This window comes from Colletes latitarsis, chromosome 11 (assembly GCF_051014445.1).
Source record: "Colletes latitarsis isolate SP2378_abdomen chromosome 11, iyColLati1, whole genome shotgun sequence".
Taxonomy (NCBI): Eukaryota; Metazoa; Arthropoda; class Insecta; order Hymenoptera; family Colletidae; genus Colletes; species Colletes latitarsis.
In genome coordinates this window covers 13,828,512-13,844,801 of record NC_135144.1, presented here as the reverse complement: position 1 = coordinate 13,844,801, position 16,290 = coordinate 13,828,512, and the positions used below count along the sequence as shown (strand labels likewise).

Below are 16,290 nucleotides of genomic sequence, written 5' to 3'. Positions count from 1 at the left end.
CCGACTTAGAATTAAATGTCCCTCGGCGGTTATGGCGTTTTACTTCGATGTCCCTACGAATAATCTAAAACTAAAATTGATACCCATATTAGTAACATACGAAAGGGAATTTAATAAACACCATGCAAACTAGACAAAGCGATGGAATAATTTGTCGTATTGATGTATCGAAGAGTGAGAATCTATAAGATTATCGATGTTAGACCTACCTAAGGAAATGTACAAAATTTACACATGATACAGACAAAGAATTTTACCCATACTTCGTAACGAGAGATAAATAGAAGGAGAGATAATGTTGAAGTAAAATAGCCAACGATTACAAAAATTATCTGAAGAACCATACCAACGAAGACGAACAGAAACAAAGATGGAGCAGAATTAAAAATCCAACGATGAAATCAAAGAATGAAAATAGCCAAGAATTGAAAATCCAACGATGAAATCACAGAATGAAAATAGCCAAGAATTAAACAAAATATCTTAGCCAAATAGAACAAGAATAAAAAACCTAATTCTAATTAGTGACATCAAAATTCCTAAAATAATATGCAAACAAAAATGGTAAATGATTCGACACAATCATGCCAATTCAAACAATAAGGCAGTAGTAGAAATAGAGGAGGACAACATAATAATTAGATAAAACCGGACAATCAAAGAACATTGAATTCTGACCAAACACATAAAATAAACTGGTCAATGTTGTGATAATAATATAAATAAGTAAAGTGGGCTTACTACTTGTTGAGCATTAGTTACCATTACCAAGGAAGCACCAAAGGTCCAGCTGTAACATAAGAAACGATTCGTAATTGAGCAAAAGCGATGGATAGTTCCATAACGTTCAATTGGTATCAAACGACAAAATAGAAGTGGGGAGAGCAATTTTAAATAGTTCTTACCTGTGGTCATCACGGTCCGGCACTGGTCAGTAGTGGTCAGTAGTGGTCAGTAGTCGGATTTGCACTGGTCAGCACTGGTCAGTAGTGGTCAGTCCTGGTCACTCCTGGTCACTCCTGGTCACTCCTGGTCCCCAGTGGTCAGTCCTCCCCGAATGGCCTGGCGTAGGCCCGCGAGACCCGTTCCCCCTGGATGCTCCAGGGGTACTGAAGAATTTGTTCAGCGGTAGTCTTCGAGTGGGGAAGTCGAAGAGTGGGGAGGCACTGTCAACGTGAAGAGTTAAGAACCGCTTGGTCTAGAGAACAACCCTATTTCGATTGGTCCCACCTCTTGACCATTTCTAGATTTTCACTGGACCACTGACCTTGATGTCAACCTCACCGTTGACCACCAGTGACCATAAGTTAGTCATTGTCCATCATCGACCCATTAAAACCATTACGAAGATTAAAGCCTTCTTACGAGGATCCCCTTACAATTTGATGCATGATCTTTTTAACATTTTGTTCCACTTTGGAAGAGTGTATCTCATGTTATAAGACACTCGTGGTACAGCGATAGCGTTCATCCCACTGACGATAGGTCTATTCTTTACCTCGTTTATGTGTAATGGGTATACATGGGTTGGAAAATAAAAATGCCTGGGCAATGGAGACTCAAAGCTGTTTCGAAAGCAAGAAAGAAAGACTCACATTCGCCTTCTTTCTTGAATTCCCAAAGCACCTAAGCTCACGTACACATGGCTGTGGATTGGTATGCGTAAATGGAGGGGTGAGCTTACTCTGAACACCGGTCTGCCGTCTGATAACACTGTTATAAATCAATTTTTAGATTTATCAAGACACATATGTATAACTTCCGTATTTGTAGTATTACTCATTTTCTATTCGTTAATTTTTGTTAATACGTGTCTTCTTGTACATCAGTTCGAACAATTGCCATACCGACCTGAAAATTGGGAGGTGATTTTAGCACAGACGAGGTATACGAGTAGACCTTTCACCTAATGCATTCTTTCGACCCATTTTTCTTGGGCTCTAGAGCCCCATTACCATTTTCGTGTCACACGCAACATTACCAACAGGTTACACAAATGAACACAAGAGGAAGTGAGACACAGAATGGAATTACACAAACATTCCTGGCTACACATTATATTTATATATAGACCAAACGGTGCAGCTTTTCGTGAAAATAATAATGGTAATGATCATTAACCGTCGTTTCTTTCCGTTTTTTTTTCAGTTTTGGTCCGCCTACGTTCCCTGCGGCGCGGCCCAGCTGAACGCGGTCCAACTTTCTTTGGAACAGATCGACGTGATTCGTCGGCTGGCCGAGATGAATGCTCAACATTTAACCTTGGTTACCTCCGTCAAAGGTAAATGTACCACACAAGTCCCACACAAACTCTCGCTACCAATAAAATCATTTAAACATCATTTCCAATAGAAAGTTTACAAACTGTGTCGAAACATTTTGATTTTCATCGGATAGAACATAAAACAACCTTGAAAACTAATTTTGTTTCAAGTCGATACCGTAGTTGGTTCCAGAGAAAACAATTATTTCCGAAAAAAAATAGCATAGTAATTATGCAAACACCCTGTATACAAATTTAAACTTATTTTCAATTAAATAAACAATTTATAATGCAGTTCTATCGCACACCAGTTGTATGATTAATAGGAATTGCAGAAAATTCTTTGGACGCATAGAGTCAAAGCAGATTTAAAAATAAACATAAAAGACAGTATAAATAATAATAGTTTATATATCCATCGGATAGACGATAAAAAATTCTTTAAAATGAAACTTGTTTCAAGTCGATAGCGTAAATAGTTCCAGAGATATAATGGTTCGAAGCGTTTGTTTACTTTTCATGGATGACACGGCGAGGTCGTTGACCGTACGTGCTCGAAGTAAACAATAAACACTACGCCACTCGGTCACGATGTGTAAGAGAGAGAGGTCCAACGCGTTAGACGGAGACAGCAGTAGATGAATTTAAAGAATTACCCTTTCATATAAATTACGATATCTCCAAAACAGAAAGTGGGATCTAGATAATCCAAAAACCATTTTAAAAAGGAAACTTCGTCGCTTCTAACGATGGCAAAATTATGGAGAAAACATTACTAGTTTCGGAACTGCACGCGTTTAAAATTTCAGTACTTTTAATACGCGTTGTTAGACTATTCTAAAACAGTCATCTTTATTATACATTTTCTACTTACATTGGGAACTAACAAATACACTACAAATTTATGAATTTCTAATAGATAAGTTCCAAATTAGAAAATTAAAAAACTTATTTAATTTAAAATGTAAACTATAAATTTACCAATATCCAGAAATTCATCTTTCGTTAAACATGAACTTGGCAAAAGTAAGTCGAAACGAAAAGTTCTAAGTTAGAAAATTTAAAAAGTTTATTATTTCAACATCAAAGCATTTACGACTTTCCCAAAATTTTTCATCTGTTAAATAATAGTTAAATATAGAATGGAGTTTCGAGGGGACTATTAGGATTCATAAAGTTGCAGTTTTACAAGATTTATATGCAGTAACGCAATTTTAGTTAACGAAACAAATAAATGAACTGTAAATTACTAGCATTTATAAATTTTTTAGGAAGATAAAGAGGACAATTTTAATGGAAAATGTCCCTAAAACGACGCGAAATTCCATTCAAATAGCTAGTAACTTCTATTAAAATGGATTCCCTAACAATACAAAACGGTTTTGTCAAGTTGATACCAATAATTACTTTCCTCTCGAACGATACTGCTTCAGAGCAATTAATACTAGTCTCCTTTGTCCTCTCGAGTTTCCTCGAGAGCAAACTTCCTGCCAGGCTGCGCCGTTTCGAGCTGTATCCATTGTTTCCTCGAGGTTGGTACGCCTTGCTAGCAATCTAATTACTGCTGGAACGAGCAATAGCATTTAAAACTTGAAAATCTGATTCTCCCGTTCGAATATCTTTGAAATTGACGATGATGCGAAAAAATGTTTTGAACGAAAGTTAAATGGTTTTAAGAGCCACGTAATTTCGTTCGAGTGACTTTTTCTTAAATAGATGTGTAGAGGAAAGATCACTACATTTCACCTATTATATTCTCTTTACCATGTTAATAATTAATCCCCCTTAACTATACCTAATGTTAAGTTTAGGAACCGATTATTCGAACAAATATTTTGCAAACAAATTATTTAAACCAGGAAAATTTGTTTCGTTTACGTAGGTCTCATCGAGGCTCATCGAGAAGGTAAAATCGCTAGTTTGATCGGCGTCGAAGGTGGCCACTCGCTGGGGAATTCCCTAGGCGTTCTTAGGACTTTTTACGGCCTGGGGGCCAGATACTTAACCTTGACGCATGCGTGCGACACTTCCTGGTGAGTAAATCCCATTCCACTTTCGAGAAGCAACGCATAAACCCAAAAACAATTGAACTTTACGTACGAAAACTTTCGTAAAATATTTACAAAAAGCTACACTCGATTGTGCTGTAATTAATTATGGTTTTTATTCTTTTTTCGCGCGCTATGGTTAGTGTAGAGTGATAAAGAGAAATAGTTTAGGCTAACAATGGCAGAAGATCGGAAGAATCGAATTTTAACAGACATTTTCTTGGCAGGGCAGTCTGTTCGGTTGGCGAGATGAACAGTACCCAGAACTCGACGCCCGGGCTCAGCGAATTTGGAAAGGTGAGTCACGATAAAACAACCATAATCGGTCTCTTAATAAGTAAATCGTCTCATTAAAAAAAAAAATAGATTTTAGTCCATTACTTTTGCAATTATTACAAATTAAAATTATATTCGGATTCTTCGTGAGAAAAGTAAGCGAAAAGCCCTTTACCGTTTTTCGATACGTGGCTCCGTTCTTGAGATACGAGCAGTTGTGAAGTCTACCAAGGTCACTGCCGCCATTTTTATCCACGATCAGCTGATATGCGCGCCATCGCCTGCGCACGATCGCGCATTACAACTTCAACTGCTCGTATCTCGAGAACGGAGCATTGGATCTCGAAACAGAAAAAGACTTTTCCAATTTCTTTTCCCGCAAGGAATTTGAATTTCACGTTTTGAAAAATTCTATATTTGCTATTGAATTTTATAATCCCGTATCATGAAAAGTTTATGAACCAGCGATACTGCAACCCCACAAATGGTATTAAAGCATCGACTTTATCAAAGTCGATCGAAGTTCGAACTTCTACTGTATTTGAATTTGTTTAATTGTTAATTTTCTGTGTATCAATGCTCAGAAGATGGCCATTTCAAATATTTGTCATTTCTTATTAATAGAACACGTTAATTTTTCTTACTTGTTTCACATTAGTTCAGTATTCTCATAAGAAAACTTATGGCTGCACTTTTAACGGTTCAGACGATTTGTTAGTGCTTAAATACTCTTGTTATTAAATTCAGCACGATTGCACAATATTCGGATTAATTTGTGGGGGAAGAGAATTCTGCATGATAGAAAAGGACCTAAAAATCCCAAGGAAGACGAAAGGAATGGGAGACAGTAGGAAAAACGAAGAAAACAGTGACGTTTTGGTCGACGGACATTAGTCGATGGCGAAAGCAAGGAAAAACAGAAGAAAAAACCGGAATGTCGATACTAGAGCAAGGAAAAGAAGGGATACAATAGGAGCCATCTTTTTTGCGAGCCAGCGATGTTTGTTTTCTCTAGTTTTTTCCCCCTGGAAACTAGGTGTTTCAGTTTGTTTAACATGGCCCTTCTCGTGACTTTAATTAAACGAAAATTAAAGATTTCTTTTAAAGCCAAGAAACTATATATCCACGTACTAAGAATCTTATACTTCGTAGAGAGAATATAGCGAGGGATTCGAGAAACACTCGAGCCAATCAAACTAACCTAATAATGTTTTTTGTACTTAGAAATAACATTTATATTTCTCATCACTTTTTAATCGAACTAAGAATGCATTTACTATATCTAGTTCGTCGTGTATTATGCATTTACCATGTATCAAAATTTTTGTTCCTTTTCGTAAATTGCGATAATAATTCCGTCGGTCTGGACCGTCCAAATTAAATTTTTTCTCATCACCGAACAGCACTCGTCTCTGTTTCTTCGACCATTGTACACGTTGCCCGCAAATTACATCCTTACCATTTTACGTGCCTCTGTTAAAGGAGGTTTCCTTTCCAGTTTCCTTTGTTGTAAATGTTTGCGCTGTTGCAGAACACCGCTGCACGTTTCTAACATTCGTTTTTATTCGAGAAGCTTCGCCAATCTTCCATGCAGTTATCGATGCATTCGATGCTGCTCTTATAATAGCACGTTTACTGCGTGTTATTAAAGTTACAGGTCGTACGGGGCGTTTCCTTTCCCCATAATTGACAACAACTTTCCGAATTCTATCAACAGCCCTGGCTGTTTTCGAAACAAAACAGTTCCCTTTTGGTAATATTACAATTGTTCGTGTTTCATTCTCTGTTAAATTTTTTCCACGATCCATCTTCCAAAGTATTTCAAATAAACTGTACTGCGTGTACTACACTGCGTTACAAACAATTACTCACTGTCGCTTGCTCGTGTTCAACTGAGAAGTGAAAATACATGATTGCGTACTATTATTTCGTCGGGCTAGTTTACCACGAAATGTACAACCGCGACAATTCCAAAAATGGAAGAACAATGATTACATGCCACGGTCGCTCAGATTCACGTATAGACAATAACTGAAGAAGTACACAAACAGAAATCAAAATATCACTACGTTCTCTCACAAATATTAATAAATAGGGAACATATAGGGTGTTTAGCCAACCCTGGGAAAAATTTTAATGGGAGATTCTAGAGGCCAAAATAAGATGAAAATCAAGGAATCTAATTTGTTGATTGAGGCTTCGTTAAAAAGTTATAAAAACATTTCCAGCCACACAAGTATATTTTCGGTAAAGAATTTTTTTCTCGAAAGTAGGTAGGATTTCGGGGGTATGTATAATGATCAAAAATGATTATAATTAATCCCTGCAACCAAAAACAATTTTTCCAGAACGATTTAAAATTTTTTTTTTCCGTCGAGAAATTTCACACCTTCTCGAATTTTTTTCTAGAAAGTGGGTAGGATTTCGAGAGTATGTATAATGATCAAAAATGATTGTAATTGACCCCTGCAACCGAAAATAATTTTTCCAGAACGATTTAAAATTTTTTTTTTCCGTCGAGAAATTTCACACCTTCTCGAATTTTTTTCTCGAAAGTGGGTAGGATTTCGAGGGCATGTCTAATGACCAAAAATGATTGCAATTGATCCCCACAATCGAAAATAATTTTTCCAGAACGATTTGAAAAAATTGTTTTTTGCCAAAAAATTTTAGCACTGTCGATTTTTCTTAAAAATTTGTTTTTCATTTTCAATAATTTTATTTGACTCCCTACAGAAAAGTTGTCTAATACTTTTTTGTAGGTACCCATGAGCTCTACTTCAGAAAAAAGTTTCATTGAAATATATTCACTATTGTAGGAGTTATGGCTGTTTGAAAATTGGACCATTTTTATGGGGTTTTTCACATTTTGCGAGGTCAAAGACCAACTTTTCGAATATTTTTGCGATTTGTACATATTCTCCAGCAAAATACGCGTAGTTTGCTTTTTTAAACATTAAAATCGTCCAATCCGTTCAGAAGTTATGACGTTTTAAATATTCGCATGAAAATTCGGGCAGACATTTCTGGTAAGAAATTAGATTTTCGGTAAGGAATTTTTTTCTCGAAACTGAATAGGATTTCGGGGGTATGTATAATGACCAAAAATGATCATAATTGACCCCTGCAACCAAAAATAATTTTTTTAGAAAGATTTGAAATTTTTTTTTTTCGCCGAAAAATTTCAGCACCTACCCCCCGTCGATTTTTCTTAAAACTTCGTTTTTCATTTTTGATAATTTTATTTGACGCCCTACAGAAAAGTTGTTTAATACTTTTTTGTAGGTACCCATGAGCTCTGCTTCAGAAAAAAGTTTCATTGAAATATATTCACTATCGCAGAAGTTATGGCTGTTTGAAAATTGGGCCATTTTTATGGGGTTTTTCACATTTTGCGGGGTCAAGGAACAACTTTTCGAATATTTTTAGAATTTCTACATATTCAACACTAAAATACGCGTCGTTTGCTTTTTTAAACATTAAAATCGTCCAATCCGTTCGGAAGTTATGATGTTTTAAAGATACGCATGAAATTTCAGTAGAACGTCCAAACGCATGGTCAGACATGAAAGTTTCGGTAATGAATTTTTTTCTCGAAACTGGTTAGGATTTCTGGGGTATGTGTATTCAGCAAAAATGATTGTATTTGACTCCCGCAGCTAAAAATAATTTTTTCAGAATGATTTGAAATTTTTTAATTTAATATTTTAATAACTTTTTAATACTAGCAACACATATTAAAAATAGTTAAACTTTACACAGATACAGTTCCAAAATTATTAGTGTTTTATCTATATTTGAACTACTGTTAGAAGCGGCAAGGCTTCCCCTTAAAAATAGTTTCTGTTTTATGTCGATTCGACTTTCGGTTTCGGAGATATCGTAATTGAAATGAAGGGAAGTAATTTTTTTAATTCGGCTCTCTCTCTCTCTCTCTCTCTCTCTCTCTCTCTCCCACCTGAGTTATGACCTCTATTTCCAAGAATGTACTATCTACTGTTTACTATTTAAAAGCGCGGTCAATGACCTCGCGCCGATGTCAACAATAAAAAGTAAACAAAAGCTTCGAACCATTATATCTCTGGCACCAGCTACGCGATCGATTTCAAACAAAAATTGTTATATCCTCGGAACTATTTACGATATCGATTTGAAAGAAGTTTCATTTTGAAGGACTTTTTATCCTCTGTCCGACGGATATATAAACTATTATTATTTATACTGTCTTCTATGCTTATTTTTAAATCTGCTTTGATTCTATGCGCCTCAAGATGTTTCAGCAATTCCTAACGACCATATGACTGGTGTGTGATAAAACTGGATTATGAATTGCGTATTCAATTGAAAATGAACGTAAATTTATATTCAGGATATTTATTAATAGCCAGCATTTTTAAAAATTGATTTCACGAATTATTAGAACACGTTATGGTTGAAAACTGGGGCAAATGCATTGATCATATTTAAGTTATTGAATTCAAATTTTGGCAATTGTACCAGATTATAGATGCATTAACTGAATCGTTTATAATTAATTTAAATTCTGACACTTCGAACACAGAAACAGCATAAATTGTACGTAGCAATAAATAGATAAACTAAATGCAGAAATACAGTTATCCATATCTCAATTCTTACTCTCATTTACCTCCTTATTTATACATTATTATATAATATTATTTAATTAATAATATCATATTAATATTGAAGATAAGTAGTTTTTGTTTAAAAAATTAGCTTCTTTCTTACTATATTATCACGCGTCATTGAAACAGTTATAATTCGATTGGAGATGCATATTCCGATTCACTAAGTTGTATTATTTGCTTTTCTAATAAATTATCAATGATATTTTGTAATTTAAGGAGAGTGAAAAATGAAATTATTCTTTTTGTGTTAAAATATCTTTTAAATAAATTCTATTGAATATGAGTTACGTATCCTTCGTTGAAGTATGTTTTGTCACATTAGAAAATTGTTTTCTGCATTCCGAAATTATTTTTAATATGTGTTCGGTCACCATTATGTCATTCATTTTTTGCGGGCGTGATTCTACAGGCCAAAATAAAATAATTCAAGGCAATATTGTATTTATCTTTACAAAATTATATTGAACACTAATGGAAGCTTTTTACTGGTACATAAACTTCACGTGATCCGTGGTCTCGAAATTCAATAGTAAGTTCAGAACGTTCCAAAATGTAAGATTCGAATTCCTTGCGCAAAAAGAAATCGAAAACATCTTTTTCCGTTTCGCGATTCGAGGCTCCGTTCTTGAGATACGGACGGTTAAAGTCTCGACGCGCGATCGTGCGCAGGTGACGCCGCGCATATCAGCTGATCGTGGGTAAAAATGGAGGCATTGACCTTGGTAGACCTCACAACTGCTCGTATCTCAAGAACGGAGCCACGTATCGAAAAACGGTAAAGGACTTTTCGCTTACTTTTCTCACGAAGAATCCGAATATATCGTTCTCTAAAATAAAAAAAAACAAACCCTACTATCACAAGGTCATGTTTTCTGTGAAATGTTCGATTTAAAAAATTTCTTTTGCTCTTATAAATGATAATTATGTATCAAAAAATAGATCTGAGAGCTATGCTTGATTGTTATTATTTTTTAGGCAGTCGTCAGGGAATTGAACAGATTGGGAATGTTAGTGGATCTTTCTCATGTTTCGACGAGAACCATGAGAGCTGCTCTACAAACGACGAGGGCGCCGGTGATTTTCTCTCACAGCGCCGCCAGGGCATTGTGTAATTCCACTAGAAACGTGCCAGACGACGTACTTAGGAATCTGGTGAGTTTTCAAACGACTGTGATCCACTAAATTAAAAAGTTAGAACTACCAAATATTCGATGAAAATCGAAATTAGTGACGAGGAAAATGTTTATTCACCTTCGATTTATGGTTCGAGGCATTGTGAAATTATGTGGAGCACAGTTATGCGAATTTTAGACTAGGATACATGTTTTTATCATATTAAATATCGAAGTTTAGTCCTTTTTTTTTAAATTGTGTGTTGAATGAGTCGACACCATGAAAGGTGTTAACCTTGTAAGATGTGAATGAATTTTATACTTTAACAATTTTGCCAAAAGAAGAAGCTCACTTTTGTATGAATAGCTATGTCAATAAGCAAAATAGTCGAATTTGGAGAGATACCAATCCTCGATCAATGGTATAGCAACATAAATGCAGTCTACTAATTACCATCCACGAAACAGATGATCAGCATTCGATCTAATGACCCGTGTACCGAAAAACAGTTTGATACATTGTGGAAATTCCCCACCATAATTTAATTGCGATTTCTCAAAAATTTTTCACCCTAATACAACTATAGAAACTCGCCTAATTCGGCCAGGGTTCTTTCTAGGTCGATTCCCAGGATCCCTGCCATAAGTGCAGACCGCTGTAGCATGATTCATACAGCATCCAAGCCTCTCCCTCTCCTCTCGCCACACGTGAAACTTTCCGCTCTGCCCACCCTTTTCACCCGGCCAGCGGAGAGATTATTTGGTTTTAGGTCAGCAAACACAGTGAAACCAGGTCGAACTTCAGGATTTTCCCCAGCCAACCACGTTCGAGGATTCCAAAACCTAAAGTTTACTTTTTTTTTCCTTTTTTTTTTTCTATTCAAAAAGACACTTTTCGAGGTTTTCCCTGACCAAACTGAGCAATTTTGAGTGTGATTTATGTGATTCTAGCGAGGAATGAGTGAGACTTTTTTAAATTTCTTCTTTGGTTAGGGGATGTTGATTCGAAACGATCCTCGAAATCTTTATAAACGACGAATAAAAAATTCTCAAAGGGGGGACAGTTGTTTTTCGTTGCTGTATACCTAATTGAACCTTTGGGCGAAGTTAGGGAAACCTAAATAAGAAGTGAAATCTTCGCTAACAAAGAATTTTTATTCGCGATAAAAATGAAAAATGATTATAAACTATCTTTAGTTGTAAAGTTAACTTCATTATGGATTATTATGGGCACAGAAATTTTCATAATTTAGGCGACAAAGGAACGTGCAATACAATCGAGATTAAAAAAAACTTATTATTATTCGGAGGATCAATTATTTAATTAATAATAGTAATGATAATGATGATTAATTTATTCACTGAAATTTTTAGAATTGTATTTTTATTGAGATAAATAATATTTTAAATTTGTTATGAACATCTGTAATTAAGGAAATTATGGTTGTTCGCAGGCTAAAAATGGTGGAGTGGCGATGGTTCCGTTTTATACCTACTTCATAACTTGCAACAACACCGCCACCATAAAAGACGTTATTGGTAAATAAATCACTATGAATTTATAGCTATTCTTCTATAAAAAATAATAAATTACAATTTTACTCGCATTTCAAACTTTCAGTATTGAAAATTAATAATCATAAAAATTATTCAGTGCTTCATCGTCGACAGTGATTATAAAAATTATTGATTATTTCAATTTTAACACGAATAATTATTTGCTAGAAGTTGTTGCTTGCCATTCGTTTAGTTTTTCTGGGAAAATAGATTATAAAAATTATGATAACAATTATTTACTATTTAATTATTCTTTTGGAGCCTCGAAACTGTTCGTTCAGTAAATTGTTTATCATTTAATTAAGTTTTATGATTAATTGTGGCTCGCAATTATTTATTGAAGAAACTATTTGGCGTTTTAAATGAGAACACGCCTTAAATTAAATTGATTTCTATATCTAAATATTTTTATCGATCGCGGGAAGCAATGATTAAACATTTTACTTTCGAAAAATTTGTACGCGTTGCATAAATGTCACAAATTTCGAGAGCAAAAAGATTGTATAATTTTTTGGCAAATAATGATGAAAAATAGTGTCTTAAGTGATCGTAAATGGTGCAAAATAGCTAATTAAGAATATCTTAAATAGTATAATAAGAGGTTACGTCTGTTTCAGCACACATCAATCACATCCGGAAGGTGGCTGGGATCGATCATGTTGGAATTGGCGCTGGCTTCGACGGGATAAATTTGTAATTATCTTTTAAACATTATCGATGCGCTTCTGCATTACAGAATCTCCATCTTGCGTCGACAAATTAAACAAATTTACTAGAACTCGCAAACGACGAACAATTTAAACAAATTTAATAGAATTCAACATCGAAACAATGAATAATTTACACGAATTTAATACAATTGTCTATCCAAACAATGAACAATTTAAACACTTTACAACAAATCCCGTGCAATTGTTCGCTCTAATCGATAATCGATGCTACAGCGGGGGCTAAAATTTTGTTTATAGTACTCCTACTGGTTTGGAGGACGTTTCGAGGTATCCTCAGTTGTTGGCCACCCTGCTGGAAGATCCAACATGGACGGAGGAAGATATTAAAAAGTTGGCTGGCCTCAATTTACTGAGGGTATTCGCTAAAGTCGAGCAGGTGAATCATTTTCAATTAATTAAAACCAAAACCATCGATAATTCAAATTAATTCCATCGCTAATTGTTTAAACGTTTCAATAAAAAAAAAAGGAATACACTAATGATATTAAAAGGTTATTTCATTTGTTTCCGACGATGGAAAATAATTCCAGTTGTCTTAAAAATATCAACATAATCACAAGTGAATTTTGTTGTTATTTCTCTAAAATTTACAAGATCATCGAGGTTATTCTTTTCGAAGGTGACTATTATATTTATTATTGGATTACATTGGTACAATGATTATTTTCTTTCAGAATATCCTCCAAGTTTGTAGACCTGGGCAGAAATTGTTTTAGTACATTTTTTATAAATAAAATTAGCATAAAAACGTGTTATACTTCAAAGTCGTTTAAAGATCGTGTTGTATGGCCTGAAATGTTGCATTCGTCCTAACAATTACAGTAATCTGACAATAAGAATCGAGTTGTATGTAAACAATGAACATACAGGGTGTTCGGCCACCCCTAAAATTTTAATAGGGGATTCTGGAGGCCAAAATAAGACGAAAATCAAGAATACTAATTTGTTGATTGAGGCTTCGTTAAAAAGTTATTAACGTTTAAAGTTTCAACAGTACTGAATTTTTTTTTTCGAAAATGCGCAGGATTTTGGGGGTATGTCTATTCACTAAAAATGATTGTAATTGACCCCTGCAATCGAAAATAATTTTTGCAGAACGATTTGAAATTTTTTTTTTCGCCGAAAAATTTCAGCACCTACCCCCTGTCGATTTTTCTTAAGAATTCCATTTTCATTTTTAGTAATTTTGTTTGACGCCCTACAGAAAAGTTGTCTAATACTTTTTTGTAGGTACCCATGAGCTCTACTTCAGAAAAAAGTTTCATTGAAATATATTCAGTATTGTAGGAGTTATGGCTGTTTGAAATTTGGACCATTTTTATGGAGTTTTTCTCATTTTGCGGGTTCAAAGAACAACTTTTCGAATATTTTTAGAATTTCTACATATTCTACACTAAAATACGCGTCGTTTGCTTTTTTAAACATTAAAATCGTTCAATCCGTTCAGAAGTTATGACATTTTAAAGATTCGCATGAAAATTCGGGCAGATATTTCTGGCCAGAAATTAGATTTTCGGTAAGGAATTTTTTTCTCGAAACTGAGTAGGATTTCGGGGTTATGTCTGATGACCAAAAATGCTTGCAATTGACCCCTGCAAATAAAAATAATTTTTCCAAGACGATTCGAAAGACTTTTTTCACCCAAAACTTTTAGCACTTACTCGAATTTTTTTCTCGAAAGTGGGTGGGATTTTGGGAGTATGCATAATGACCAAAAATGACTGTAATTAACCCCAGCAATCGAAAATAATTTTTCCAGAACGATTTCAAATTTTTTTTTAATTTAGGCACCCTACCCCCCGTCGATTTTTCTTAAAAATTAGTTTTCCATTTTTCATAATTTTATTTGACGCCCTACAGAAAAGTTGACCAATACTTTTTTGTAGGTACCCATGAGCTCTACTTCAGAAAAAAGTTTCATTGGAATATATTCACTATCGTAGGAATTATGGCTGTTTGAAAATTGGACCATTTTTATGGGGTTTTTCTCATTTTAGGGGGTCAAGGAACAACTTTTCCAATATTGTTACAATTTCTACATATTCTCGACCAAAATACGCGTCGTTTGCTTTTTTAAACATTAAAATCGTCCAATCCGTTCAGAAGTTATGATGTTTTAAAGATTCGTATGAAAATTCAGTGAAACATATCGGTGGTATGGTCAGACATTATATTTTCGGAAAAGAATTTTTTTCTCGAAAGTGCGTAGGATTTCGGGGGTATGTGTAATGACCAAAAATGATTGTAACTGACCCCCGCAACCAAAAATAATTTTTAATTCTTAATTGTTAATAACTTTTTAACGAAGCCTCCATCAACAAATTCGTATTCTTGATTTTCGTCTTATTTTGGCCTCTAGAATCCCCCATTACAATTTTTCCCAGGAGTGGTCGAACACCCTGTATATCTTTATCTCGTATTTACAGAGCACATTAGTTTGTTAGAATAATGTTGATACACATTGTTGAATTATGTGGAGCGTGCGTGGAGTTGGCAAATAAAACACGTGTCGCAAGACTACACGAAGATATGAGTCTATTGATAGGAACGAAGAACAGAAACAGTAAACGAACATACAATGATCTTCTCCGACTAAAATTAGTAAAATTTCGTTAAAAATTTCAGGTTCGCGACGAATGGCATAGAGCAGCCGTATTGCCAGTGGAAAAAATCAGTCCACCAGACAATTCTGCCTGCGTCTATGGGACATCTTGATCTTCTTTGAGGACACTCGCATCAGAATTCCTCGATTATGCTAGATCGTCTAAGATTCGAAGCGTCCCACGATAACTATAGGACCCTATAAACGTATGGACTGAAAAAAATCAACCGAAAAAAAAAACACACTTTTTCCTCGACGGAGAATCTTTTCCACTTTTCTGCAAAGTTCGATCGCGATTTATCGATCGAAAACGAAGGATCCATCTACGAAAAACCGACGAAAACTCGAGGCTGTTAAAAATAAAAATATTTTTTAGGACCAATTCTATTTTCGTCGTTATCGTTAATTTTTATTTAAAATTCCATTAATATTTATTAACATTGAAAAAACGAATTTATAAAAAATAAAATTCGAGCTTTAATTGGGTTATTTGCAGAACAATTGTTAGTAAAAATTCGAAATATTGAAGTAAGAAATTAATCCTTCTTTTCAGGTAAAAAATTTCGTTCGAATTAAAAAATTCTAAAAACGTGGAATTTTTGTAATTCGATGTTTGAATTTCTGTTAATTCATGAAAATTATTCTGAAAATTCTCGTTCAAATTACTAAGTTCTGAACAATCAGAATTTTCATAAATTGAAATTTTCCTAATTCAATTTTTCGTTTTTCGAAAATTCTGATAAATTGGAATTTTTTAAAGTTGTGAATTTTCATAATTCAATTTCCAATTTTATGCCAATTAGTACAATAGTTGAAATTATTCGGAAAAATTTCGTATAAATAAAGAATTCTTTATACATTTTTAGATTAAACTTTTATTGGCATTTGTTAATTAATTAAGAGATTCGAATTGGTCCTGAAGAAAAAGTAATAAATAATTGTAAACGTAAGAAAAGCGTTCCTAAACGAATAAAAACTCGTATCGATGCGGACAATCGAGGCTGCTTGCACCAAACTTAATTTCGGCCCAAAATGGCGAACAAAATTCCGCC

At 34.4% G+C, this 16,290-nt stretch overlaps 1 protein-coding gene across 3 annotated transcripts in view; it reads left to right on the top strand.

The window, feature by feature from the left end:
- Positions 1–15,728, top strand: part of LOC143347874 (dipeptidase 1) — a 107,027-nt gene extending 91,299 nt beyond the window's left edge. For all 3 annotated transcript variants that reach the window (XM_076777473.1, XM_076777474.1, XM_076777472.1), the window contains exons 6-13: positions 2,149–2,281; positions 4,146–4,296; positions 4,539–4,608; positions 10,212–10,388; positions 11,803–11,887; positions 12,523–12,598; positions 12,874–13,012; positions 15,262–15,728. In XM_076777473.1, the coding sequence (XP_076633588.1) occupies positions 2,149–2,281; positions 4,146–4,296; positions 4,539–4,608; positions 10,212–10,388; positions 11,803–11,887; positions 12,523–12,598; positions 12,874–13,012; positions 15,262–15,351 (921 nt within the window). In that variant the 3' untranslated portion in view covers positions 15,352–15,728. The remainder of the gene's footprint in view (positions 1–2,148; positions 2,282–4,145; positions 4,297–4,538; positions 4,609–10,211; positions 10,389–11,802; positions 11,888–12,522; positions 12,599–12,873; positions 13,013–15,261) is intronic.
- The last annotated feature ends 562 nt before the right edge of the window (positions 15,729–16,290 follow it).